Below are 27,583 nucleotides of genomic sequence, written 5' to 3'. Positions count from 1 at the left end.
AGAGGCTGGCATTCAGTTAATACTCAGAAGTGGGAAAAAGCTACCGGTTAAGGAGGTGAAGCCATCAAAAATGGCAGAAGCATCTAATTCTTTGATACCAGAGTACATGCTGTTACTTTCGTATGAATACTCTACACTAAATTAAAATTCCCAGATGACCTCATTAAAAAGGCAAATGATGTGACAGTGAATGGAAGAAAGAAATGTAAAACTTGGCAGGGGGGAGAAGGGGGGGGAAAAACCCACCAGAAAAAACCCACCAAGACTTGAGTTTCAGTTTTGTGTTCTAAAAATCTGTTAAAAACCACACAGCTTGAATGACACAGCTACAAGTCTAGCCATGAAAAGGTGATTAAGAAAAAAAAAAAAAGCAGTGCCAAAAAATCAGCTCCATAAGATAGACTGAGACAACAAACAGGACCCTGCTAATTAATATTTGTTCTGCTTCAGCAGACAGTTACTGGACAAGACTGCAACAAACAAGCATGTCTCACCCAATCACATCATTAATCCATTCACGTTCACCACCTGAGGACAAGCTATGCCCCACAGATATTTATTCATCTGTTCCACAAACAAACAATTACAACACATTTTCTGGAATTAGGGCACCTGTTACATTCGGCATAGCTTATATGCCCAGAGGCAGATATCAATTAATACTGAAAAAATTACTGTATCACAAGCCAACAGGAGTTACTCATTGTATTTTGATAATGCTACCCCCAAAACACCCACGAAGATCAAAAACACAACTCTTGAGGGGCAAAGTTTAGTTCAAATATGCTCAGCTTAAACCTACCACTTCATCATTACAGAAACATGCACTATCTCATTTCTGAATACAGAAAGGTACGAGCAGAATCCATGACATGAGTGTGAAACGTTTGGATCTTAAAAAGCCTGTGAAGTGCTTTTCAGCTGAACCGTAAAGTGGCAAAATAACAAAATTACTAGGAGATAAATTCTGTAAATTTCTTAGGTGTGTGACCGATAACTACGTTTCTTTGGCTTGTTAAATACATACTGAATGCAAAGACATTTGGCAGGACACTCATGCCACCAGAGGAAGTCTCATTTAACAGAACCCTGACAAGACAAAGTCCACAGCAGTACATCACGGCAGTTTACGTGGTGTTCCTCTACCAGCAGAAGAACAAAGTCCGAGCAATGTAATTACACTTGGTAATATCCAAATGTCTTCTCATATATATTGGGCGTTTTGATTTTTACCTTGTTCTTTCCAGAACCGTTACACTCATACAATTTTTTTTTTTTTTAGTATCAAATTACAGCTGCAGGAGTAAGCAGCTTACTCCCACTCACATACTAAATGAACAGAGGTCTAAACACTTAATAGTGGCGAACAGCTCAAGAAGCTAAATTGAGAAGCACTGGAGCACCTGTCACCACAAATGTAAATGGAACGTGGGAACTGCACCCGTCCACTTTCCCTGTATCTGCCACATGTGTAATTATTAGCCTTCACACAGATTAAGGCAAAAGTAATCTTACTGCTAAATCCACTTGAATTTGCCCTGACAGACTTCTCTTAGTTCACTAGCATGTTGGACAGAAATTCACCCCAAACCTGCATTTGATGTGTTATGTCAGATCCTTTCATTTAAAACCCTTTTTTTTTCCTCCAGAGGAATCTCAAACAGGCTATTTTATTCCTGCCACATGACTGCAGCTTTTAATTACTGGCACTTGTTGCTGCTGAAACAGTAACTCACAGCATCAAAATGAACAGAGCCTCTACCACATGGAGAAGTCTCATTTAAAAGAAACCTGGCAAGACACAGTCCACAGCAGGACATCATGGCAGTTTATGTGGTGTCCCTCTGTCCCAAATAATGTACAATTGGGGGGAGGTGGGGGGCAGAAAGGCAACACACCACCACACCACGAGTGTAAAGAGCAGCAGATCTGCATTAACAGCAGATGCAAAAAAAAGTTAAAAGACAAGCTGAAGCCCGTGCATGAGTCTGATTCAGAAGACTGGGAGATTCTGGAATAACCTGCCCAGGGATGCCCTGGCTACCCCTGGCAGGCCCGCAACCCCGCCAGCACCTGGGGGCTCCTTGACTCTGGTGCTGCCGTGAGAGCCACAGCAAGAGGCTGCTAGCACCGGGCTACTTTCTGCCAGGTGTTGCTTTTGCAGACGAAGCACTTCCTTCGCTTCTTCACAGGGTGTGTTTCACAGAATGGACTTTGCTAAGGACCAGAGAAACTTTTGCGCCATTTGTCCCAGAGAGGGTAGGCGAGGACCAGGGCTGGGAAGAACGACATGCCTCCTGCATCAGCAGTTCTTGCAGGAGGTGGAAAAATCCTTGCAGGGTGCAATTAGCAAGCAAGAATCCACTGTAGAACAATTCTTTTTTTCTTTTTTTTCTTTTTTTTTTTCTTAAAAAGAAGTTTTACTGCTTTGAAAAGGGGACACACCAAGCCCTCTGTGAAAAGCTGCTCGGTTAACTGCAGAGCTGTTTGTTTGTCTTTCTGTCCAAACACATTATATTCCCTCAGAGCCCTTAAGCCACGGCTGCACTTTGAGCGCAGCCCGGGCGCTTGCCACCCTTCCCTCTCCTTTGTGCGTGCCGCAGCCTTGGCGCTGCACAAAGAGCGCTCCCGTGACCCAGTTTACCACGCCTAGAGTTTTCCCACACTTCAAACTTTGCAGAGGATTCAGAGGACTGAATCCAGCACAAAATCAAAGAGCTGCCAAAGCCGCCCTTCCCCACTGAGCTTGCTGTGCCGATGCTGATCTATTATTTAGGAATAGCTCCTGGACAATGTAGAGTTATCTGGAAGGTGACTACTCAGTTTCAGCAGTGAACTGCTCACTCCAGGGAGGTGCTAGGAAGGATGCGAGCCCGGTCTGGCTTACCAGGCAGAAAATGTCATATTTTGAAGAGTGATGCCAACTGCCTTTTCTTTGGGCTGAACCAGGAGGAGGGTTGGGACCAGCGCAGCTAGAGACAGCAAGTTTCACAAAGACAACTTTTCCAGCAAATCCAAAGCACTGGAAGTGGTGGCAAGAAATGGGACACTTCAGTCAAACTCCTTTCTTTGTGGGAACGGGTAGGGTGCCTTCCGTTATCTGAATCGCACACTACAGCGTAAATTTACACTGTATGAGCTATTCTAAAATCTGCCCTGCTTAATAATCTGTATCAGCAAGAAAACACTTTAAAGTGTCTCTCACAATTAAACCCAGGCACAACCTTGAATAAATCAAAATTTTGCTACCATATCAAAATGTTACACTGGGGCTGTATAACATTGCCCATATCCTCATTACATGCTACACTAATTACTACCAGCAGATTCAGAATTTTCTGCACATTAGAGGCTTTTAGAGGAGCTATAAAAAATTTCAGGCACCATTAATTTAAATTTGTATTGAAATTTCCTTTTGACAGATGGCCAAAAATTACTTACTATTTAGAGTACCAGAGCTGCCTGTTTGCACATTAGAAGAGGAAAGGGAAAAATTAAAAGCAAGAAGGAAATTTATGTCACGTTCATTACCTGCTAAATGTTAAGGAGCATTATCCTGCATGAATAAATTATTACATACAAGCACACAGACTCCAGCTGCTGGCAACTGGCACGTTCTGGCTGACAAAAACCATCTCAAGTCACACAGCAGACAATCATAAAAAGCCTCTCTCAACCAGGAGCCACTTAAGGGAGGACAGATCGATCGAACAAGCAACTAACTGCTACTCTGGGTATCACTGAAAACATTTAAGGAAATTAGCAAACTATTTCACCTTACAAAGCTGGCAGCAAGCCCCATAATGCTGACACACAAGCCAACTCACAACCTGAACGCTGTGCAAGACAAACATCTACTTATCATTTCAAAGTAAACTGGCACAAAGTAGTGACATCCTCCTCTCCCTCTCAAAGCTGTATGAATAACAGCGCCTTTGAATCATTTCCAGACAAAAATCAGCCTTTTTGGTACAAACACTCCCTGTAACACCATGCCAGCATGAACACCCTAACATCCCACAGACATTACAGAAACACGACTAGCACATTCTGTTTAAAAACAGCAGTTAGCATGTACTAGCAGTTCTCCTCATTCACTTTCTTCAGTGAAACATTTGTGGTTCCAGCTGTACAGGTATGCGAACTCGTTGAAGAAACCAGGTGAGTCTGTATTCCCACATTTAGGTATCTTCCCTACCTGTAATTGTTAGTTTGGGTGCACAAAAAAGAAAATGGCCTACACATATCTGTTCACAGCTAACAGGGGTGTTCTAGGGAAATCATAATTAACCTGTGCCCAGCCTCGCCACATAGAGCCACAATTCCCGTCTCTAGCCACCGCGACAAGGAAGCCGAAGTGAAATCGGGCACGCCGTTGTCCTACGTCGGCAGATAGACAGCTTCGGTGCCTTTGCCGCTCACAGTAAAAACTGTGAGTTTTTGACAGTTCCTGACAGCCTCTGGTTGTTATGCAGAGCCATGCGGGTAGCAGCAACACTGACAACCATCGGCTCAGCTGCACTCGGCTGGGACGCGGCAGAGGCACCAGTGGCAGAATGGGCACACTGGGGAAGGCTGTGGGACGCAGCCCTGCCCGGAGCAGCTGGAGAGGCAAAGGCGTAGCCCCTCTCACGGCAGGCCAGACAGGTCTCTGGTGAGGGCAGAGCCGTGCCCGGCGCCGCGCTCCTCCCAATGCCGTCCAGGGCGCAGCAGTAGCGGCTGCCTGGCAAGCTCCTGGCGATCCTGTCTAATGCGCCCAAGACTTGTGCAACGAGCACCTCTTCTGCCATCTGTCCAATCCTCAGAATAAATTACATCTTCCTAAAAAAAGCACTGCTAAAAACTTGACAAATGGATTGCAAGCGCTCAGTAAGGTGGGTATAGGTCTCACCCTTTGTAAGAGAAGGGTATCTTTCGTTTCACGCTCACCATGACTGAAAAAGGCTTAATCTTACGCTCCTGAAAATTGTGCAAGCCACTCAGGCTCTATCCTGCTAACTACATCCAGCTACCCGCAGCTGGGCAGGTAACCGTGTAGCTGGCAACAACCGGGTCTGCTGTGAGCTGGTATACCGCCAGCGGCAGCGAGGAGAGCAGACTGATGCAGGAGACAGCAGGGCCAAGGTACAGCTCCCCACTTACAGCATTAAAAGCACAGGAGCCTCTGAAAGGCTCTGGTGGCGATCCAGTACGGACAGGCACCCAGGCACATACGCTGAATCACAGCCATACGCATCACTGAGTACTCAAAATCACACAAGCTGCAAGGTGAGTATTACATCTACTTACGGATGCTACCATGCACAGGATGGCGCATGCACAGACGCTGCAGAATCATTCAGAGCCTGAAAATTAGCTTTTGGAAAAGGAAGACAGGATCCTCAGTGCAAGTACTGCCTTTGTCAGGGTAGGGAATGGCAGTTCGCTCCTCTCCAGCTGCTTCAGCAAGGACAGCAGGCAGCAACCCACCCGTCCCCTGAGAGCGACAGAGCTCTCCTTCCGCAACTGCATTATTCGGATGTATCAGAACTACAGTTTACAGCCTCCAAATGACTCTAAAACAATCAGCTAATTCTTCTTTCTGTCTCATAAGCTCGGGCAGAGACCCCAGGCAGCCCTCCCCTTATATCCAGGAACAGCCTCAACGCTATTGCACCAAAGCCACAGGATGGCACATCGCCTGCAGTCCCAGCTGCCTCACTAGCAGCCACTTTCTCAGCGTGATACACAGTCTACGCAGGGCTCTGCTAATCAACGCGAGCACCACAACCCGGTTTCACTTTGTGACTATTTCCGCCACTTTGGGCCATACATTCAGAAAAATGCAGTGCGCAGCTCTTCTGAGCCAGCCCTTACACCTACGAAACGGAGTCCTACCTTGATGGAGTCTCTGTCTGCATGCAGACCAGCCCCCGTGCGCAAGACGGGGAGGAGGCGGTGGCAGAGGATGGGAAAGTGCGGGGAGAGAGAAAGAGAAAAGTACTAGTTAGTTTACATAAAATTATACATTTATCATACTCGTAAGAAAGAATCCTGATGTCTGTTAAATAATAAATTGCACAGATGTTAACTCTTCTGTACAGTTAATTATTAATATTGTACAGCCAGATTTATAAAACTGGGTTTCTGGCATTTGAACACAACTTCTGGCTACCGCTAGGTAATAAATACTGAAGTCATTAGCTGGGAATTTTTGTGAAAATTCCCTTTTTTTTTATTAAGTAAGAGGAGAGTTTAAAGAAAAAGAAGAAAAGATAAATTAATGAAGCCACACACTCATCGGGCAGCACTTACCTCTTTGGTGATCATTATCATGGTGCTTCTTCTCATCTTTAATTGGGAGGTGGGACTGCCCCCCCAGTGCACTGGACAGTGCCAGGAGACCAGCACTGCTGCCAATGGGTGGGATGGCTGGAGGCTGCAAGCCCGAGGGGTGCGGAGTGAGCGGCACAGGAAGACCATGTCCGTGTGACAAATGCTGGGCCTGGAGTTGTTGCTGCTGTGAAAAACGAAACACAGATATTGAATTTGTTCAGGGAACCAGGGGTTGTCCAACTGATCCTGTACATCAAGCGTGATTGATCAGATCAACCAATGCATTTGATCAATGCAGATATCAACTCTCACAAACATCCCAGAGTTTTAAAAATGTCCATGTGTTTTGACACAATACAATCTGTAAACTTCAGGTTGAATTAAAAAAACAAGAAAAAAAAGGGAAAAAAAAGAAGAAATGAAAGGAATTTTACAGTTTTGGTAAAATTTTTATTTCTCTGACAGAGGTATTACATTTTACTCTTTCTAGCAGAAACACACCGTGTACAAGTCTAATCAAAACATATGTAACTATAAAAGCAGTTATATAATGAAAAAAAAAAAGCTGAAAATTGAGAAAATTAGTGTTAAACAGTTCTCCCAGCGCTACTGCACAGCATGCAGTGAGAGTTAATTTGAAAGAGAAAACCTGAATTAACAATCCAGAAAAGGAAACTGGTTGCAGCCACCGTTTTAAGCCCTTTAAGTGTCCTCAGCGGTACTTGAGCAAATTACTAAAGAAAATCTAATGTAGCAAGGCTTGGGTCCTCCTGTAGGCTTGCTCAATAATGCTGAAATAATTGGGCACTCTGTGCACGTTTAGTGATGCTCGAATGAAAAGCTAGAGGCCTGCCCTTGTACTCTTCTCTAGCTGCTGACTCTGTGTTGTGACAGGTTTATTTGAGTGGGACTGTGATGCATGCACCAGTAACTGCGCTGACAAGAGTTTAAAGTCATTTTTACCAGTACACTGGCAACACATAGAGAAAGCCCTTGAGAGGTTCGAATTGGAGTGCTTGACCTCAACCAGGGCTGCATCAAACTCTGTGCTATACTAACCATTGTGGGGTAGATTGTTTGTTGCCACTGAATGGGAAGGCAAGGCGGGGCGGGGGGACACGACCAAAACACAAAACTAAACAGGTGAAAAGGTTATGTTAAATATATCCCAAGAGAGATCTGTTCAGGTCTAAGGCTTGCCCACTAACCGTCCAACTAATTTCTGTTCATACAGTAACTAGGTTAGCTCTGAAATCTCCTTTTCCTTTTCAAGCAGTCAGTGCTCAGGACTCAGGGTAAATCCAATCAGAAGTCCTCTAGGATTGTGCTCTCCCCCCGCATGTCTGTATAAAGGACTTTGGAAGAAGAAGAAGAAAAAAAAACTTAACTCGCTTTGCATAAAAACATTCTATTTGAAATTCATAATTGCAAAGACTCCAGTCCTACTTTTATTTGTTTTTCACTTCAATCTAAATTCACTTCCCACTTCTCAACCCAGCTCTTTAATCAATCAAGAGACAATGTGCTGTTCACTTGATTTTTTCCTCACCTTCCTAGGATGAATCTTTACGTGTTGAGCTGAAAGTAAAAGACGGCAAGTCACATACAGCACGCTACGTAACTCATGCAGCACACCGCACACATGCCTCCCTCAACACCCCCCCTGTGAAAGTACAGATCCTTCTCTTACTCTTGGAAATACAACCCAGGCAGTGGGATCAGACTGGCAGTGGCATGCACATGTCATCCGGTCCCTATCAGTGCCAGGGAAAGCTGGGGAACGATCCAAAAGGAAGGTGAGAAAAAAAAAATTTAAAATACAAAAAATACGAGGCAGGGGGGGAGGGAAAGCACCAAAACAGAAAGAAAACCAGAAAGAAGATTCTTCCAGGTGGAAGAGAGAAGCCTCAATCCTTCTGCTGCTTGTGAACCCATGTCATTCCAGCAGGTGCTCCATCTTGTAGAAAGTATGAAACACATTTTGCTTGCTTGATGCTCTCATGGAAGCATGCTTCGTTTCTCAGAATTTTAAATTAACTATAACAAAACGAAGCAAGAGCCAACAGTGTATTGTTTAGCTTCAGGGTTTGAACAGGGCTGCCTTACAGCAAGGGAACAATCTGGCATGCCGGATCTGGTAAGGGAAGAGGAGCGCGAGAGGAAGAAAAGGAATGGACACAATAATCTGTGTTCTGGAGACTCATTTTAAACAAGGCATTTCCCAATCCGGTTCGAGAATGGGCTGTAAACCAGTGCAAGAAGATAGCTGCCTGAATCTGCCAGTGGCTTGAAGCAAAGGCTTTGAGAAGAGCCTGAGGATAAACAGTGACAGAGTTTTCCCCTTGTTAACTATTTCACTGCTGACCAAAGTATACCACATAAGAAACACTCACTGCACAATACGGTACAGTCCATACAGACCTGCCTACTGCCCTACCCAATTTGCATTATATGACCTCCTCTACAGATACAGGATGGTTTCCAAAGAGCTTGAAGAAAACTTCACTAAATCGCCTTTTTTAATTGCTTTTTGTTGGGAACGTCTCTACATAGGTCAGCAAGGCAGCAGCACAGACTGCACCTTGAATGTACTCGTTAATACCAGACACAATACAGACATTAAGAGTAGTATGGGTAATGATATCTCCGTGCCTAGTTGATTGCTATCACCTAAAATAGCATGGCTGGCCCAGTCCCTCTTGGCCAAGAACCAATGGGTTTTCACTGCAAGTTGAGTTGCAGAGAGCTCTGAAAGTAACTGAAGAGAGTAGGGAAAAAACCCCAACATGGAATCTGGAAAGAACATGGTCCCCTCAGTCACAAAAGTGACATTAATTGACAGAGCAGAAATTTGGGGCAATTCACTCACATTGTAATGGCACAAAAACCCCAGCTTGGTACAAAAACCAGACTGTTAAATAAATCTAAGCTAACACCCAAAATTCCAGTATAGCCCTGCATGCCCAACCACACGGACACGGATAATATTGTACATGTTGTTAGACTGAGGCGGGACTAAAAATTCAACGACAGAAGGAGGATCGTGGACTAGGATTGCACTGGTACAGGAAAGGACTATGAGCTCCTCCAATACAACAAGCAATGCTGCATGGCAAAAATGAGGCACCGGTCTGAAAACAGAAATGACAAGAATTCAAGTGAAACACTGGGCAGGTTTTTGCTCTCGTAATATAGAAGAGCAAAAGGAAGAAACGTATATGATCACATGATTGAGCACTGTTTACGAAGAGACGTACTCAAGAAGGTAAAGACAAAGTGACAGCACATCTCTAACTGCCATTTCCAGACCTTTGAAATCTATTACCATATTCTAATGCCCATGACATTCACAGCTTGGTTTTGCTTTTCCACTGCCCATGGGTGTCACTGGAGAGCATGAGCTTCCCTGGCGGCCTGTACACCATTGCTTGGTTACAACAGAAGTTATAAAAACATTGGTGATTCCTTGGGCATCAGGTTAGTCCTAAAAAGTGGTAAAAAAAGGTGCTCACCTCTAGTCATGAAAATGCCAAAGATATGGAGGAGTGAGACAACTGACAGATATTCTCCCCACACAGAAATATTCCACTACGGAAGAAAGTTTACATTTGTTTCTGCCTATACCATGAATTTAGATCATAAAATCTGACACCATTTAAAAACTTGCAAGGGAAGCCTGAAAATGAGCCAACTGAGGAACCACTTTTTTTTTTTTTATGTTGCTGTAATGCTTTCACTTCCCACTCCTCCATCTTCTTTTTGTTATCCTTAGTCATGTTCTTTATGAACTCTTTGCATGTGCTTAGCTTTAGACAATCCCATCACAGTTGACTACAGTATGCGTAAAGTCAAGCATACATTTTCAGCATCAATGCATAATAACTGAAAACTTGCAAAGGCAGTACACCAGGCTTTATTATGCTGTAAATTTTCCAGAACTATTTAAAAATAAAAACAGGAACAGTTAACTACCAAGAAATATGCCCTATAGAATTGCAAAATAGATTGCAGTGTTTTTAAGAAACATCCAACACACAAAAATATAAAAGAAAGGGTAAACCCAGCAATCAGGAAGAACCCAAAAAACCAGACTGTGTTCTTTTTGGTAATAAGTTTAGGAAGATGATAATTTAAATCAGCTCAAGTTAAAATATATATTATTTTATATATTTATAATATAAATATAAATAAAGATAATATAAATATAATATAAACTGAATATATAATATATATTCATCTAGAAACTGAAGTAAAACTTCCAAGACATAGTCACACATGTCAAATAAAGATAACATCTGGTTGCTACTAATCTGGTTTTGTTTTTAATTTTCTGTATATTCTTCTAAGCAGTCTACAGTAAGGAGTAAAATAACTCCAAAGCCACGTCTAAACAAATGGGTATAAAGGCTTTGCAAAAGGTTCTTATCTGAGTATCACTAATTTTTACAACTGCAATTCTAAATATTGATGCTTAGCTTAATTCTTTTCCCAACACATCTTAAGAGATTAAATTTAAAGTAAAATGCGATAATAAACCCACTAACAAATTAGCTTCTAATGCTCTCTTGTTATAGTCAGCATATTCAAAGCCTATTTTCCTGGAAAACGTTCAAGTTTTTACTGGATACTTTCCAAGCAGCTCTGTGTCGCAGTAATCTACCACTTTTCCCCTCACAGACCCTGAAAGCTTGCAGCCATTACCCAAACAACCTAAACATACTCCTCTAACATGAAGACATTTCTAACGTTAACAAACTAATGTCTCAAAAAGGTATTTTATATCTATACAGGTGTGCGCCACCCATACCTGCAATACTGCTGGGAGGGGACCTCAAAAAATCTGGATAGAATAGCTTCGTTGTTTGTTTGAAATTTGTTAGGTGAAATGATGATTGCTCAGAGTGAATCATTAGTTAAGAGAACATACAGATAAGACAGTAACCAAGTTGACGAGGAAATAAAGACATAAAAACAATGGCTTTGAGAGTACACAATTATCAATGCCAATGGTCTAAAGACCAGGAAGAAAAGGAAGTCCTTTGGCACACACAGTTATAATTGTTTAGGATTAAATGAATTTTTATCTATCATGCCTGAAATGATGTGCACTGTTTGTACTTCCTTTGTACAGTTCTCTCTCTGCTAGCATACCATCACAAAAAAGGTTTTTCTGATGTTAAGACACAACACAGCAAAACAGCCTACAGAGTCATGCAGCAGTTCTTCCAGGGGGATGGTCCTGAAGCTATTTTTTTTTTATATATATCTATCTCTCTATATATATATCTATCATATGATTGGTTTGCCATGGACTGTGGTACAGATATAGGGTAGAGGAACCTACTATGTTTCCTCTTTTGAGGGAGTGTGATCATTTTGCAAATGAACACATCCAGTGCGAAAGCCAGGTATCAGAGATTCGTGGGAACTCTAAACACTCATACGCAGCTGATACACTGGAAAACACAGATGACGTTTCTGTTCACAAAGGGGAATGAATGCACAGGTTAGACAAAATCTAGGAAAAAGAATGAAAAACAGTAAAAAAGGAGAGAGAATAAGGAGGAGACCAGTAATAATAATTAAAAAAAAAATTAAAAAAAAAAAAGCAAATGCCAAGCTGCTTACTCTCTGAGAATCAGTAATTTCTGCCTTTGGGGATGCTGATTCTACAGGAGGAAAGCAAGCTCCACTGGGAAAACTATGGGGGGAAGGAAAAAAAAAAAAATCAATAGCTGTCATTAATCAGAAGGGGAGCATTTAGAACTCCTACATAAAGCAAAGAAACTATCAGAATCATATCTCTACAAATTGCCTCAAAGATCTTTAAAGATCTTTTAAGTGATCTAGGAACAAAAATTCATCTCCCAAATCATATTGAGGGATGAAAGGCAATATATGCAGAGCACATTTCCGTTCGTAATCATATATATAGGAACATCTGTCAGGATACATGTTTCACCATTTGTCCTCCCTTCCCCCCTTATGACTATTTTTCACTCAGTGAAACAGCATAGACAGAGGACAAAAGTAACAAAATAATTAATACAACCCACTAGCGAACAAAAGATTTGTGGTAAAAAAGGCCAGCATTTCAGTAAAGGAAAAACCTAGTCCTCTGCAAAAGGCCAAGTGCACCTTCCCCCAGAATCTTGGAGTTCAGTAGTTCCTTCTTCTGCTTGTGGGACTCCTCTGCATCGCAATTTCACACTGGGGGCAGAGGTAGGAAGAACTTGGGTCTTTAGAATCACCTTCTATTATCATTTAATAAAGGACAGAAATTCTTGTATAAATCATGCCAGTTAAGCTCTCTTCTCCTTCCTTCTCCCCCATCAATCGCTAGCTAAGGAAAAGAAAAGCCGGATCTCCTGCAGGAGAAGGCAGCACCAAATGCAAGTAAGCTCAGGGCCTTACCATACAGAGCATGTGTGGTGTGAAATGTGCCACACATAGCAAATCTCCACTTCAAAACCTTTTCACAAAGACCAATGCAGAGAAAAGAGTAACGATGGCAGCACCTGGGTGTCTTCCGTTAGAGCTGAACAGATGGAAGTACTCAGCTCTGGATAGGTAGGTGCACCTACCTATCCAGAAGGTTGAAGGTGTGAGGTTGAAGTACTGTATTTACCAAGTGCTCCACTCATGTCCAACCCACGGACACTGGGAAGAGTCTGGACTGACATTAGGAAAACTGTGTCCCTGTTGTGACCTTGTGAATCTTAGTCCTTTTCGTTAGAACTACAAAATGAGAGCAATGCCTATGCTTTTCCCAGCAGAGTCCCAAATAACCTCCTTCCACGGTCCTCACATGAAAAAGTTTCGGAAACCCTGGGCTACATAAACATGAAAAGTGAAAAAAGTACCATCTGAGATATATAATGAATCAAACAATAAAAGCTAGAAGAAAAGTTAAGTAATGCCACTGGTCACAGAGAGACCCGAGTTGCTAATCTATAAGCAATTCCATCACCAGAGCTTTTAATGTGGCCGCTATAATTCACTTCTATGCTTCCTCACAAGGTATAGTCTAAGAGCCATGTAGTCTTAGCATAAAAAGAGTGTCTCACACATGCATTTATTGAATGCATCTTTTAAACTCAACCCTTAGCAAGTCAAATTTCTGGAGAGCAATTACCGAGAGGCACAGGTCCCATAACTCTGTGAGTGCTAACACTGTTCTGTCATGCTTACAACACACAAACACACACAGTGTTGGATTTCAGGAAATTGTCTTTGCTTGTGATAAAAACGGGGGTTGCTTGGATTGATCTGTTCTTTCCAATCCATTCTGCATCTTTAAAGACTGCCATTTCTGGTGCAGCTCTGGTCCTGTGCAGAGCACTGTAACACCTGCTCTTCTGCGTGCTGAGCAGCCTCTTCCCACAGCCTCTTCCCACAGGTCCACGTTGGGTGTTAGGAAACGTGGATACCATTATCTCTCTCCAAGCAGACTTCATTGAGATGTAGTGTTCTGTCTCTTTAATGTAGTGCCCATTAATCAAATAACTAAAACTTGAAGTGATTTCTTTTGCTTTTGTGCAGTTTCCCAGTTACAGCAGCTTTGATAAAGGAAGGTCTTTTGACAAGGAGCAAATCACCTCGATTTAAGTCGCAGCTCCAGGACTATGGAAGGACCACTTGTTCTCTTTGCCTCAGCCTCTTCGAAAGTTGAAACAGGGAAAGCAGTACACCCTTGTTTCAGGAATATTATAGGATTATATGAATGCTTTTGATGTGTTCATATACTAAGGAAGTAGCTGTGAAAAGTTCACCAAACAGTAAGCAAGGAACATTCTCACTAACAGCAGTCAAACCCTGAAATATTACACAACTTAAAGGTTTAAGAATTCTTAAATTCCTTCTTCATGGATGAACTTAACATCTGGAAATACTTTCCTTATGCGGTACTTCAGCATCCATTCCAGTTAAGCACAAAAGCACTCGCTTCAGCCCACATTTAAGATTGAAGACAGCAGAAGAACAACCTACACAGGCAAAGAAAAGCAAATGCTTAACTGATCCACTGTATGGAGCCTCATTCATAGCTGTAGGCAACAGCCTACAAAGTGTGGCTGGGAAGAACTCCAGGTGACAAATACACAATCCTGTTTAGAGGTGATATCGGAACGCTGTGGTATGAAACCATGACACAATAATAACTGCCCTTAGGCTATACTGTACAGGAAGGGTACATATTTAAATGGGCTGCATGCATCTCCACAGACTACATAAACATTGCTGATTTTGCAGTGAAGCATTTTTGGGAAACCCCTGCCTTCACAATGCTTCAAAACCGAACAGATCCTTTATATGCTTTTTCTTCTTTTCCAAAGCACTGGTATAAGGACATCATTGAAGGCAAAATCAACCAAGAGTCTGATGGAGTACGGCAAATCTGTATTTGGCTGGAGACAGCTTCCATACACTGGAGTGCAGACCACCTTGGCACTACTGTTTTCTCTATTCCACTGTGTGTGAAGTGAGAGCATACAAAAATAAATCATGAAGAAAATATTGCATACATTCATGCTGTAGAACATGAAAAAAATTTCCCGTAGGACTCCTCGTATCTGCACTGATTAATCCTAATTCAAAAAAAGATATGGTGGTGACATAGCTTTGGAAAACCTTGCGAAACATGGAGGCAGAAGTCATCTCTCCTGCCTGATCAGATACAGTATGTGAGCCGTAACACATCATGTCATATGCACTTACTTAAGCATAACGAGCAGGGCCTCTGGCATCAGCATATTGGCAGTGAGATGTACTAAGTGGTCTGCACTTCACACTGCAACGTTACTGACTGCTCATAAAGTGATATACCAATATAAATTCAGTAGCTACCAACCACAGCTACTGAAAGTAGGAGGTCAAGAGGAAAACAGTGGCAGCCCATTCCAAGTGTAGCAACGGTATTTAAAATCCATCCTTGGGAGTGGGTTTTTTTCAGTAAATATGGAACGTGGAATTATTTACATTCTCATTAATTCCCCCCAAAACCCCTAAAAAGATCCTGTCACTCATTTTCAGCTTCTTTAAATCACAATAATGCTGTATATTGAAGAGATTTATTTAAATTAGGCCCCACCTGCAAGGATGTCTGAAGCTGGCACCTGGGAGTAAGGGAAGAACTAAAATCCCTAACAAAACACCTCTTTCCGCCCAAAAAACCAAGGTGTCTTTAACCTTGCCAGACTTCAGTTAAGTAATTCAAAAGCAAAAGTGCTCACTCAAAGCCTTCTAGGTCTACAATTCCTTCTACAATTCAGTTTCAGGCACTAGGCAGCATCAAAAAATCTGCAGGACCGTATCATCAGACATCCTCAACACACGAACAGCAAACAAGAGTTAATAAATGAGGAGGAACAAATTTCAACATTTCTTTCGGGTACACAAACAAATGCAGCTCAAAGCACGTACCCATTAAATCAACCTCCTCTGCCACCCTCCCACTGAAACAACCTGTGTACAACACACAGCTAGTGGCAACTTGTTTTACAGCATTTAAGCTTCAACCACGGCTTAATACGCCTTTGAACAAGCAATACCGGAGGGCCAGAGAGGCAAGTGGCTGTTGCTCCCGTGCCACAGCACACTTGCTCGCCCCACCGCCCTTCCCCATCCTCCCTGAAGCTCCCATTTCTGAGCGCACACGCTTCCAGACAAACTGGAATCCAAACGTTCCCCCCAGCTCAGCCAAAAACCCCTCGCTCTTCCTCGCAGCGCAAGCACACGTGAGAGGCAGAAACAACCCACCCTCCGCCATCAGTGGGAGATGCCTCTGTAAGGTGAAGCACCACGGCAAAAAAGCGCCTGGGCATTTGGCAGCAGGAGCCCTGGACCGCTGGCACCACGGCAACGACAGCACACACCGATGCCCAGTTTTTATTACAACTTGTGTGCACCTATCTGCACCGCGCCGCTTTCAAAGGTTTCGGCGCCGGCGCCGGCAGACTGTCATTTTTTAAACAGGCATTGTTCTCCGCAGCTCTAAAATGGAGTACTCGCTTGACAGCAACCAAAAATTACACACTTTTCGAGATGGGTCAAACAAGCACCTCAGCCTCAAACACAGGGTAGAAATTGTGAAAAGCAGTGTATTCAAGACGTAACTTTATAGCTTGATGATTATATGTGACAATACAGAAGGAGCCTTTTCTTCCAGTAACTGCCATTTGCTTGTTTTTAAAGAAAATAATAAAAGTGACATAATAAAACAAAATGCTTAAAAATTAAACCAAAGACTTTTTTTTCTGCTCAGATGTATAGAATGGTAAAGGAGAAATCATTTAAATCATTTCCTTAGTAATACAAGTAATATTTAAATAGATTTAATAGTGCTGCTCCAAACCAATGAATTATGAGTTTAAAACCTATTAAAATGTAATGTTTTTTTCCTGAGCTGAGGGGAGAGAGATTTAAATCCACTGAATTTTAATATTTCAGCTTGAGCTGCAGGAGGTAGAGAAAGTCCAAATGAACTATTCCATCAGCACCATTCAAGCATGAACATTTTAATCAGTTTTACTTCCTTGGAGTTCTCCAACACAGTTTACGCTGTCATTCTGAAAGCACTTAACACAGAGGGTGTGAAAAACCACCAAGGCTTGTTATTGCCTTCACAATTGATGGCAAATAATTTTGCAGACTTCCTATCATTAAAATGTCACTGCTAAAAATTGAGGTTCAGCATTTCTTGTGCTAAACTGCATTTTCTTTCAACACCATCACATACCTGTTCTTAAGTTTTTGGTACATTTATCTCTCTCCTTGTGATAAACAAGCACAGAAGCAGTAGCCTCCATTTCTGCCTCACTACCCAACTGCAGTTGAAAACTGACTATTTTAAAGGGGGGGGGGAAAGACTGATATAATTCTTTTAAAGTTACAAGTTAATTCCCTGGTTCCCTTATTAAAACGTAATCACATTCACACAGCGTGTTCTGATTATATAGTATAATGGATTGAAAAACGAAACAAAAAAAAAACCTCAAAAAACATTTTAAGAGAGTTAGACAGCTCAATTTAATAATACAGGAAATGAAAACATCATTCCTAATTAGATGACATTACTGATTTAAGGCTACAATTTGCGTGTTGTTCCAACAGTGTGATCTTGCAGGTTCTAATTTAAAAACATGGCAGCTATGACACATGACAAGATCAGCTGGATACATCACACTGCTCATACAGTGAACACCCAACCTGGAAAGGAGCTCTGGATGTGCACTGCAAATTGCGCAGAGCAAGAACGCTGTACCGCACCGTCCACGGCAAGCACCAGACGCAGAGTCTGGATGCCTGCAGATTTACAGTCCTCCCGCAGCATCTCTGTGACATCTAGTTTCAGTTTAGTTTTTCTCCCTGCCTATCTCCGCAAGAAGATAGATGATATTTAACTTGTTTCAGCCCGTCAACAGTTTTAAACTGAACATGACCTGTGAAAGAAGTCATTATAACTGTGTTTCATTCCATTAAACACAACTAGTTTATTGTCAGGAGAACAAGCAGTCTCTCCGGGTTCCAGGCTCACTTCAGTATTTTGCATTTAAACTGCATGGATCAGTGACTTGGTTCATTTACCAATGAAGATAGAATAATATTGCAAAGTTAAAAGGTGCTTCATCAGATACCATTAAATCAGAGCACATTCATACAAAAATATATACATGTGGAACAGAAAGAGAGACGTGATTTGTGCACATTCAATTCCTTCCTTGTGTCATCCTCCACTCTGGTAAAATCCAGTTTAAACTCAAACCCAGGGTTCCTCCGTTTGAACCAAAGGGGCTTAGCATGAGCGAGGTGAACTGAATAAGGCCCCAAAGCACAGAGAAACTTAAGCCACAGTTATATTTCAAAACCTCAAGTACTGCTTCTGTCGTTGTTAGATGCACAGCTCAATGGGTAACTAAAAGATAGATTTTTAAAAACTGTAAAGAGCAAATAAACTTCAGAAGCTTTTAAAAATCACAGAGCTAAAAGAACACAAACTCTGTCAGACTTACCAAGTAGCAAAATAACAGAGGACAACATAATCAGAGGTATAAAAAAGCCATGATTTCTAATTATGCTCTTTGTTTTATTTTTATTGGTACTTACTTCACAAAGTAGGACAAGCCTTTTTTAGTCCCAGGCTACATTTTCAGACTCTACATCTCTCTAAGTGCAGACATAACTTATTCTGGGTATTCATGCAACTAGAACTTAAGCTTTTTCAATAACATGCTATCCTATTTATTCAATTTTTTAAATGAATCTCTTAAAGATTAGATTAGACTACTTTTCTTTAAACCTGATGAACACAAAATTTTCAGTCCATATTGCTCCTACTTCTCTAAAACTAAAGAGTGGGCCACAAAGCATTTCCTAAGTCAACATAAAACAGAAGAGTGAAAAAATGCCTCTGAGCAAAATAAAAATCAGTCTTGTGAGGGAGGTGAGAGCTGTCCATTTTAATGCACAAAACAAAAATTCAGAATTCAAATATTATGAAAATTTGAGGCAACAGAATTTCAACTGACTTGAAAAGATAAATTCAGACAGCAACAAACAAAACACAAAATTTACTTCTCTCTGGTGGGGGAAGACCAACAAAAGTTATTGCCAGGCTCCCAGACAAGTGCCTAGTCTGTTTATATTTATTCTATGTCTTTTAGTGGTTCATGAAAGCAGGATAAACTTAAATGATGAATGCAATAGCCAGTATCTAGAACATCACATGTTTTTCATCAATCAACATATTCTTTACTAGACGGCAAATTGCTTTTTGCAGTCTCCCTAATACATACAAAGGTGAATGGCAAAAATGTACACAGATAGCCTATGAAGTATTCATACATGCGTGTACACATACACACACACACAAAATGGTACATGCACATATACACGCTCGCTACATACACACATGCAGCGTACATATAAAAACTTCTTTAACGAAGAAGCCAACCTTTGACTACTTACTTTATGCAAAGAATGTTAATATACGGCAATATTTTTGGTTAGGTAATGAAAACTAATTGGGAAATTACTCATCTCCCACTCTCCCTGCTGGAGCATAAAAGACGTACAACAAATGTTATTCATGATTCTACACGACTTGCTCTGATTCACCCCCTTCTTTCTAACGGGCACTTCAGAGGAAATAAAGGTTACTCTTTTCCATTTATATCTTCTAATTGACTACCAGTGTTTTCTTGTGGTTAGAGGGATACAAAATAGAGTTAGAAACAGCCCATTAAAAACAAGCTACAATCAGACTGCTGCTCTACACTACCGTCAGCAATGATCAGAGAGTCCTGATTTCCTTGTTAAAAGACAGAGGCATAATTGAAGCAATATCTTCACTTCAGATTGATTATTCGTCGACCCTTATCCACATCTTCACTCAGCAATTTGAATTTTAATGAAAGTAAATGGAATAATTAGCATTTCAAAGTGTGTTTGATACACTGAATAAAAAAAAAGGAAAGGACTTTTATGTATAATCTATACACAAAAGAAAAAGCATTTGGGAGGGTGCAGAAGATGGGAAGTACAGTTGTAGTGTCTTCATTAGAATAACTTAAAACAACTGCTTGCACCAGCTGCATAATTACACACATGAATAATGTGCTATTAAGCTATGACTTCTCACCTTTATTTTATGTAGTGTGAACAGCCACAGCTTTCGTTGTTATGCCTTTCCTCTCCAGCTGTAAAATGTAAACACTGTGGCCGCCCACAACCATAAAACCTCACAGGACTGCTATACCGTGCTAGTACTGCTGGCAGTAAAACTTCTGACAAGCAGGGCTCCACACACCCATATTTTGAGATGACTGGGAGCAGGGTGCCCATGAGGGCACTGGTGACAAGTCATTTTGCCATCGATTTGAGTTGTTTGTTTGGGGTTTTTTTAAAGAAAAGTAACAGCTATTCTTTAATGTAAAAAATAAAAAGTGTGGTGAATATTCACAGTCTTGGGCCACCACCCAGAAAAAGATGTAGGCAGCAAGAATGGGAAAAACTCTTCTGAAGCACAGTGTCTCATACAAAGGCTACCTGTTACGGTGGCTGCAGAAGCAGACTGGCATGCAGTATGCAAAGGAAGCAATGTTACTGAAAAAGGACAAAAAAAAACCAGATAATGACCCTGCTTCAGGGAATGGATAAAACACAGACCTTAATTACCCCATTAGTTTTCTTGGCACAGAGCAAGCAAAAGTTTTCAGCTGGTAGCCAGCATTTATGAAGATCAAGCTACTGAACTTCATCACTGCCCACAACTTTTGCCCAGCTGATAGAAATGAGTTCATACAAGAGAGAAAGAAAAAGAAAAGCTATTTACAAACACTATTAGAGCTAAAACGGAAAGACCACATACCCCAATGATTGCGTTCAGTTCTGCCATGGTCACTTGCTTGGCACGCTCCACAGCCTGCACCACTTGTTGCTGGTGCTATAAATGAAGATCAGAAACAGAATAAAATTATTTGTTTTCTAAATTATTAAGCACAGATTCTTCCTTTTATCTTTTTCTTTGCTTTTCAAACACATGCAGGGCTTGAAATAACTGTTCTCTAACAGGCAGTCACATTCTGTGTTGATCTGCAAGAGTATTAGGTAAGGGGAGGATTTTATTTATGCCATTACTTGCGAGGAATTACACCCGTGGTCCCCAAAAGAGCTATTTTACAACCTGGCTAAACAGGGTACTGTCTTCCTTTTGTTCATCACCACAGTGTGTTCTTGAATTTACACGCCAACTTAAAATGCAAGGCACTTTCCTTACAGCCATAGAAACTTTTTGATTTAAAAAAAAAAGGCGTACTGAGAAAGAAAGGTACATATTTTCAATAAGCATGTGGCACCCACATCACTGAAGAATATACAGATTCTCCTTCTTGGTACATTTCAAAGCAGCTCAACCGTAAGAAAGAAATTTAAAATGCCATTCACAATTCTGTCAAACACGTGAAAGAGAACTAATTATTTCAATCCCCAACATCTAAATTTTAATAGCTCTAAGAAGTCCATCAAAAACACATGGTCTAATTAACAATACAGTTTACAAGCTTCAGTGGTTATATTATCTCAGTTTGAGTGATACTGTATTCCTGCAGTAAATTAAAAATTGCTGCATGCTGGAAACTGATTGATATTTATTTGAAAACATCAATGACAAATAAAATAAGGTCCTCTCTTGCAACCAGATCCGTGCCTGTTCGTAGCTCCACCCCAGTGGTAAATTCATCGGCACAGGCAGCCTCGCAGGACCAGGATTACAAGCGACAAATTGGTTCAAGAGGGGGTCAGGGAGTAAGTTTGTTGTGCAAGTTGGAGCAAGTAGGTTGTGCGACCTGTGCTGGGAGCGAGTCCTCTCTGATTTCAGCCACAGGCTGAACGCAGAGAGGAGTGAGCTCCTGCCTTTCTCGAGAGATGCTGGAACCGTAACGATGAAACATCAGCTCTATATTGCAAACCAGCGTCTAGATTTCTTTGGTGCAAAGCTTAGGAGAGGGCTGAGAGGGTCTCTTTAAAGCCTCCAGTTTGCCGCCCATGGCTGCATGTACAGGCAGAGGGGAGCCCAGGTACGGCCCACGCAGCAGCACCTCCTGTGCGTCCTTACCAGGGGCAGAAAGCTGCATAAAATAAGGTGGGGACCCAAATCCTCAAGACATCCTCCAACGCGAGAGCAGGGGAAGAGCATCAGAAAGCCTCCCCAGGCAGCACGCTGAGCCCCGCTGGCAGAGGGGGGCCGTAAGGAAGGGCTCCGCCGCCTCGGGGGCTTGGCAGTCTCAGATGTGCCGGTTCTCGGCACAATGCACAAACACAAACAGCATTTTCACTTAGAAACTCTCTCCCACAAAAGCCCTCAGGGTGAGGAAAAGCAAGTCTAAAAATCCACCTGTAACTGTAAGAAATGCTGACCTCACCTACGAAAAATGGATAAAAGTAAACAATGAAGGAGGTGATTTAGAAACACTCCTGGAAGGAAGAAAATGGCTTTAAGGTTTGTTTGTTTTTAAGCAAAGAAGAATTAAATGAAGGAAACACCAGGAGAGCAAATAACATACTGCTCCAAACAGCAGCACAGCAGCCCATTTAGAGCTTTGTAAAGGTACAGTGCTAACATAAACCAAATCTGTCACTTATAAGTAGATAATGTAAAGAACAAAAAGCAGGCCAAACGTGAGCAAATGTGTTCTTGGCATTCAGAAAAAAAAACAAAGACAAAAACAAAAACGCAGTGATGTACCACCATCACAGATAACCAGTAAAACGGAAATTATGATACTCAAGCCTCAAGTTCCTGACGATGAGATATCATCTCCAGGTCATCACATGTTAAGGACAGGTACAATTTTCATCAATTATGTAGCTGAAAGCCTGGTAACATGTGTCTCTATCTGACAACGGGGTGATGATAAAAATTATACCACCATTTTCTGGTGGAGGTCAGGCACGCCAAAAATGGATCACAGCATTTTTGATCAGGTCTTCAAAAAAACCAACCACAGAAATGGATTTTCAGAATCTTTAAAATTACTTTTAAAAAATAAATCATTTACTGTGAGGTTTATAGTCATCTTTGCTTTCCTACCATTTCATAAGCAATGCTTTTTGCACTGAGGTAAAGAAAGGGATCTAGCTTTTGATTTGTATATATGAGTGTACAATTCCAACACCCATTTACTTAAACCTTGTGCCCAGGGCCACAGGCAGGAGAAGAAAAAAAACTTCTGAGGGACCTACATAAAGCCAGCCTGAAAACATCAAAGTCATTATAGAAATTGCTTGAATTTTCATCCAGGTTTTGGAAAAATAAGTCAACTCCACAAGAGTTTTAATTGTTTCCTTTCCTTTACAGCAAACACACGAAGAATGGCTCTGAGGAGTATTTGGGAAAAACATTATTTCATTCCCATGTGAGGGGACAGGAAGGTGGAGGAGTAGACTACCAAAATAGCACTTCGAGATTTCTGCTGGAAAGCACTATACGACAGAAATCCCCTCAGCGGCCACACACGGCATCCTTCATTGATTCTAACAGGTTTGGGATCAAGCCTTCATAGAGAAGAGAAAAACCATGGGCTCTGTAACGCTGAACCTAAATTAGGTATGGTAGAGATGATGAAAACTCTCCTATTGCTAGCTGCTTTAACACTGATTTAATCTTCAGTGGCATGGCATGCAGAAGACCCAAAATAGATGGTCTGCAATTAGCCCCTCCACCACTTCCAGCCCAGCGCAGCGACCGAGCAGACTCCCGCCCAGCGCCGTGAAACCCCACGGTGGGCTGCCCTGAGTGACCTTGGGGCTACTTCCCATCACGGGCGCTGACCACACGCTCCAGCAGATGAAGACACGGGAAAGCAGAGTCGCCCCATGGCGTGGTGACGCGCTGCGCGGGGCTTGGGGGGGCCGCCGGCTGCCCCTGGCCTTTCTGAAGCCAGGGCAGGCGGGGGGGCTCCATGTTACCGGCCCCAGCTCTGGCAACAGGCGGAGATCTCTACCTACGTGGGAGCCTGACCCGGTTCCGGTGACCCTCTGCGACCCGAAGCCAAGGCGAGGGGCAAGGAGCCCAGCGGCCCGCTGGGTGGGACGGCAGCTGGCAGGCCCAGCCCGCACGGGCACCCTAGGGTGGGTGGCTCCAGCGCTCGCCGCGTGCTCGAACGCCTTTTCCAGCCTGCGCGCCGGCAGCAAGCGGCACTGTGCTACCACCAAGCAGCGCGCGTTAGCCTGCCCGTCAAGTGATCACATAGCAATTTACAGCCAAGTGAGAACAGCAACGACGAAAAGAGGGTTACTTTTTTCCCCAACCAAATATAGACACGGGGTTGAGGCTTTCGCACACATTTAATGCTAGCCTTCCTCTGTGCACAGAAGCAAATGACAGACCCATTTTCTTCAGTTACGGGAAAACAGTATTTTGCATTGCCTTTAACAGGCCCGAGCAATGAACTCAATGCCCTGCCCGGCCTGTCACGCAGACACTAGTATCGTTTCTCCTTTTTAACTTCTTCCCTGTCTCTTCCCTTCACCCCTTCTTGCCTTCTGTGATGAGCAGTGTGTCTGCACTTGCCTTGTGTTGGAAAATCACCTCCTTTCAGTCTCACGGTGGATTGCAACAACAGAGACCACAAGAAGGATGTAGGGTTTTTCACCATCACGTTGCCTCATCACACCTCCTCGTCACCTCGCCCTGGCTCCCGTGCAGGCGTTGCAGCGTTCTGGAAAACACCTGGGCTTTTTATACCATGTGAGAGCTCCCCGTGGCTCCCAGTGACAGGGGAGCCGTGCCGAGAGCAACCAAGTGGTCAACATTCCCCTGGGCACGCACGTACAGACCTGGTGTCAAAAATGCCTAATTCCAGCCTGTCTCCAGCACTGCCAACAACATCCAAAGCAAAACTCACTGAGCAACTCACTTTGCAGAAACAAGCGGGCTCTGCTATGTTTTATTCATATTATATTGCCGTTGTATTATCTGTTTAGAGGGAGTACAGATCAGGTCTTGCTGAAGAACAGCAGCAGTGCCGTTCTGAGAAGCTCCATCTAGAGATGGCGTAATGAGACAAGGACTCGTGTTTTACACTAGCGAGGACTGGAGAGCAAATACACGTTTACCGTGGAGTACAGCACACACTTAGAAAACTAAAAGGGACCAGCAGGGTCACTCCATCCAGCCACCGTAACTCAGACGTGATATAATAACCACTTCATTAAAAGGTAAGAACATTATTAGCAATCTATGCATAAGTTGCTAATAAGATGCTTTCCTTGGTAGAAGGATTATAGATACCTGACAGCTTCCTTGTATCTACTGTTTCTGGGGCAAATCTAAGATGGAAGAAAACAATTTTGTCTTCTCTGCCTCTCACACCTCAGACCAACAACTACTTCCTTTTTGAACAGCATGTACAGACTCCTGCTCTGCTTCTATATAACGGATCTCACATTCTTCGTCCAAATTTATTGAACTTTAGAAGCACCTCTACGGAATGCATGTAAAGAGAAGAGCAAGCACATCATGGCGCACATCTATCCTGTAAAAGGAAAACCATCAACTAATATTAAGGTGTTTGAAAGGAAAAGACTGCATGCAGCATTTCCTTTTCATACGTTTGTTTGCATGTATGCATGCCACTGCTTGGCATTTTATTTTACTTCTAAGTATATTTAACCACCTTATTGTGGACAGGGAACTGAAGATGCCCATTAAAGAACAATCCTTCTAGTTTGTTACTAGCTAGTTCACTGGCAGCTGGAACAGAAAGAGTGCCTTCCGAAAAAGTTTATTACAGCTTCCTCCAACCTGTGCAATGCCTCTATGGAAGCTGACAGGGGACAGTACTGTGAACATTTGTCTGGCTTCCCAAGCAGCTTTTGCAGGTTGTGCTGAGCTCCACATTGCCACAACTACATCGTTAGCTGTAAATCAGTCAGCCTGAGTCTCATGAATATAAACTTAGTCAATATTTACTCAAAAGAAGGTAACCGTGATATATGAGTACCTCCAGCCACACTGAACAAATACCACTATCCAGCACATGAGGTCGTTCAGCACTCGATAGCCCACAGGGTCCCACAATGATAGCCACATGTTGCAGCCAGCCACACACCCCACACTGACCAGACAGAAACCGGCCCCAACTTGAAAGCCGCAGGGTTGTGCAAATACCACATTGTGCTGCAGCTGTAAATTCAGGTCAGAAGAAGTGTAAATTAGCAGAGGCATGATCTGTGGCTTCAGACCCAAAATGAATTGCATCTCTCTGGCTGGATCATTCAATTTGAACATCAAGCTACCGATCACCAGCTGCACCAGATCAAAACTAAGGTAACTGAGTGCTAGCAACCTCCAAGCATTTACCTACAACCTTGCAGGCAGCCCCTTCACCTCATGCAATAGGAACTACTTTGAGCACACTGGTATCTCACAACATCACAGGGAGGTGGAAAATGACTGTTGCAACACAGGAAGCCTGCAAGCGCAGCAGAAACTGAGCACATATCACCCTTGAGATCCATCTCAGGCTTCAACCACAAAGTGACTCTTTTCTATCAAAATGGGAAGCTCGTATTTCTTGGTGCTGTTTTTCAGTCTGCCTAAGCCAGCATCAACCTAAAAACAAGGCACCACTTGACTGTGTATTTAGGCAGGTTAAGAACTTTACTTTCAACATATGTTTAGATGATGTACAGCACAGTAAAACTGACTGAAGCCTAGAGAACTTCCTGAATACTTTACTGGATTGCCCCCTGAAACTAAGCATGCACTGGTACGCAGCAGGGTGATGTATATTCCATCCTTTTCACGAGATCTCTAGTGATTTTGGTCATGATTTCTTACTTCGAAGTGAGTTATCGCAAGCCATTGATTCCTTACAAAGTTAACAAGCAATAAGACAAGTTAACCTGGTGCTATTATGAGGCAATAATGTTGCCATCAGTGCATGTAACCACTGCGTTTTGTTCATTTTTCCCTCAGGCACAATACAAAGGAGCCTGATCACATTTTTCAGCCACTATTCCACAATTAGACTGTATGCAAAATGCATAAACAGCAAAAGCACACTGCAATTCAATTCTCTATTAATCTAGATGATGAAATAAAGAGGCTTCCATTACCACACACACTTTTTAAAGACACAAATTCGATAGAAACCAAGACTAGCAGAATACTCAAATCTGGAGATCAGTTCTCTTTTGTCTCATCAGCACATGCCAATCTAAACAGATTTAAATAAGTGTTTCTACTAACAGAGGTCAAATGATTACCAAGATTTTCCTAGCCCCAATATGAAAACTATCACAATCAGCGGCTTTTTTTTGTGAAAAGTTTTTTTGTGCTTCCCCTTTCAATACCCCTCTGTTGTCTAGTCCGCCCCCCCCTTGCTCAGTGAACTAAAAAGCACACCTGCCTCCACACAAGACAAATGTGTACACTGGCTTTTCCGAAGGGCTCCCTTTTGACTTTGTCCATGCAGGTAAAAACGCTGAACTTGTGAACTTTTTTTTGACCTCTCTATCTCCTCTGTAGCCCAAAGAGCTTTGACAACATGCAACATGCACAGAGGAGGAACTCTTAAGACTTGGTAAATGAGATGTGCGAAAAGGTAAAGGAAACTTTATGGGCCATAGATTTAAAAAGCAGAGGCTTACTAGCACAGAGGCCATAAGAGAGCCCGTTTTCAGATCTAAAACAACTTAACTCAAAGCTCTGATCTAAAGCCTAACGAAATAAACAGCAGTCATTAAGCACACTGGTGCTGGTGCGCTC

The 27,583-nt window shown here is 42.4% G+C and overlaps 1 protein-coding gene across 12 annotated transcripts in view; it reads right to left on the bottom strand.

Moving 5' to 3' along the window:
* LOC309415894 (transducin-like enhancer protein 4) overlaps positions 1 to 27,583 on the bottom strand; it is a gene marked incomplete at its 5' end in the record, with an annotated part of 101,756 nt that overhangs the window by 41,051 nt on the left and 33,122 nt on the right. For 3 of the 12 annotated variants that reach the window (XM_082013576.1, XM_082013578.1, XM_082013580.1), the window contains 3 exons: positions 5,878 to 5,894; positions 6,295 to 6,499; positions 20,681 to 20,755. In XM_082013576.1, the coding sequence (XP_081869702.1) occupies positions 5,878 to 5,894; positions 6,295 to 6,499; positions 20,681 to 20,755 (297 nt within the window). Of the gene's footprint in view, positions 1 to 5,877; positions 5,895 to 6,274; positions 6,500 to 20,614; positions 20,756 to 27,583 lie in introns of all 12 variants that reach the window. The other 9 variants (XM_082013579.1, XM_082013573.1, XM_082013581.1 and 6 more) reach the window with 5 other exon arrangements.

This window comes from Phaethon aethereus (assembly GCF_964289735.1).
Source record: "Phaethon aethereus genome assembly, chromosome: Z".
Classification (NCBI taxonomy): domain Eukaryota; kingdom Metazoa; phylum Chordata; class Aves; order Phaethontiformes; family Phaethontidae; genus Phaethon; species Phaethon aethereus.
Note: the sequence above shows the minus strand (reverse complement) of the source record. Positions and strands in the feature narration are given on the sequence as shown.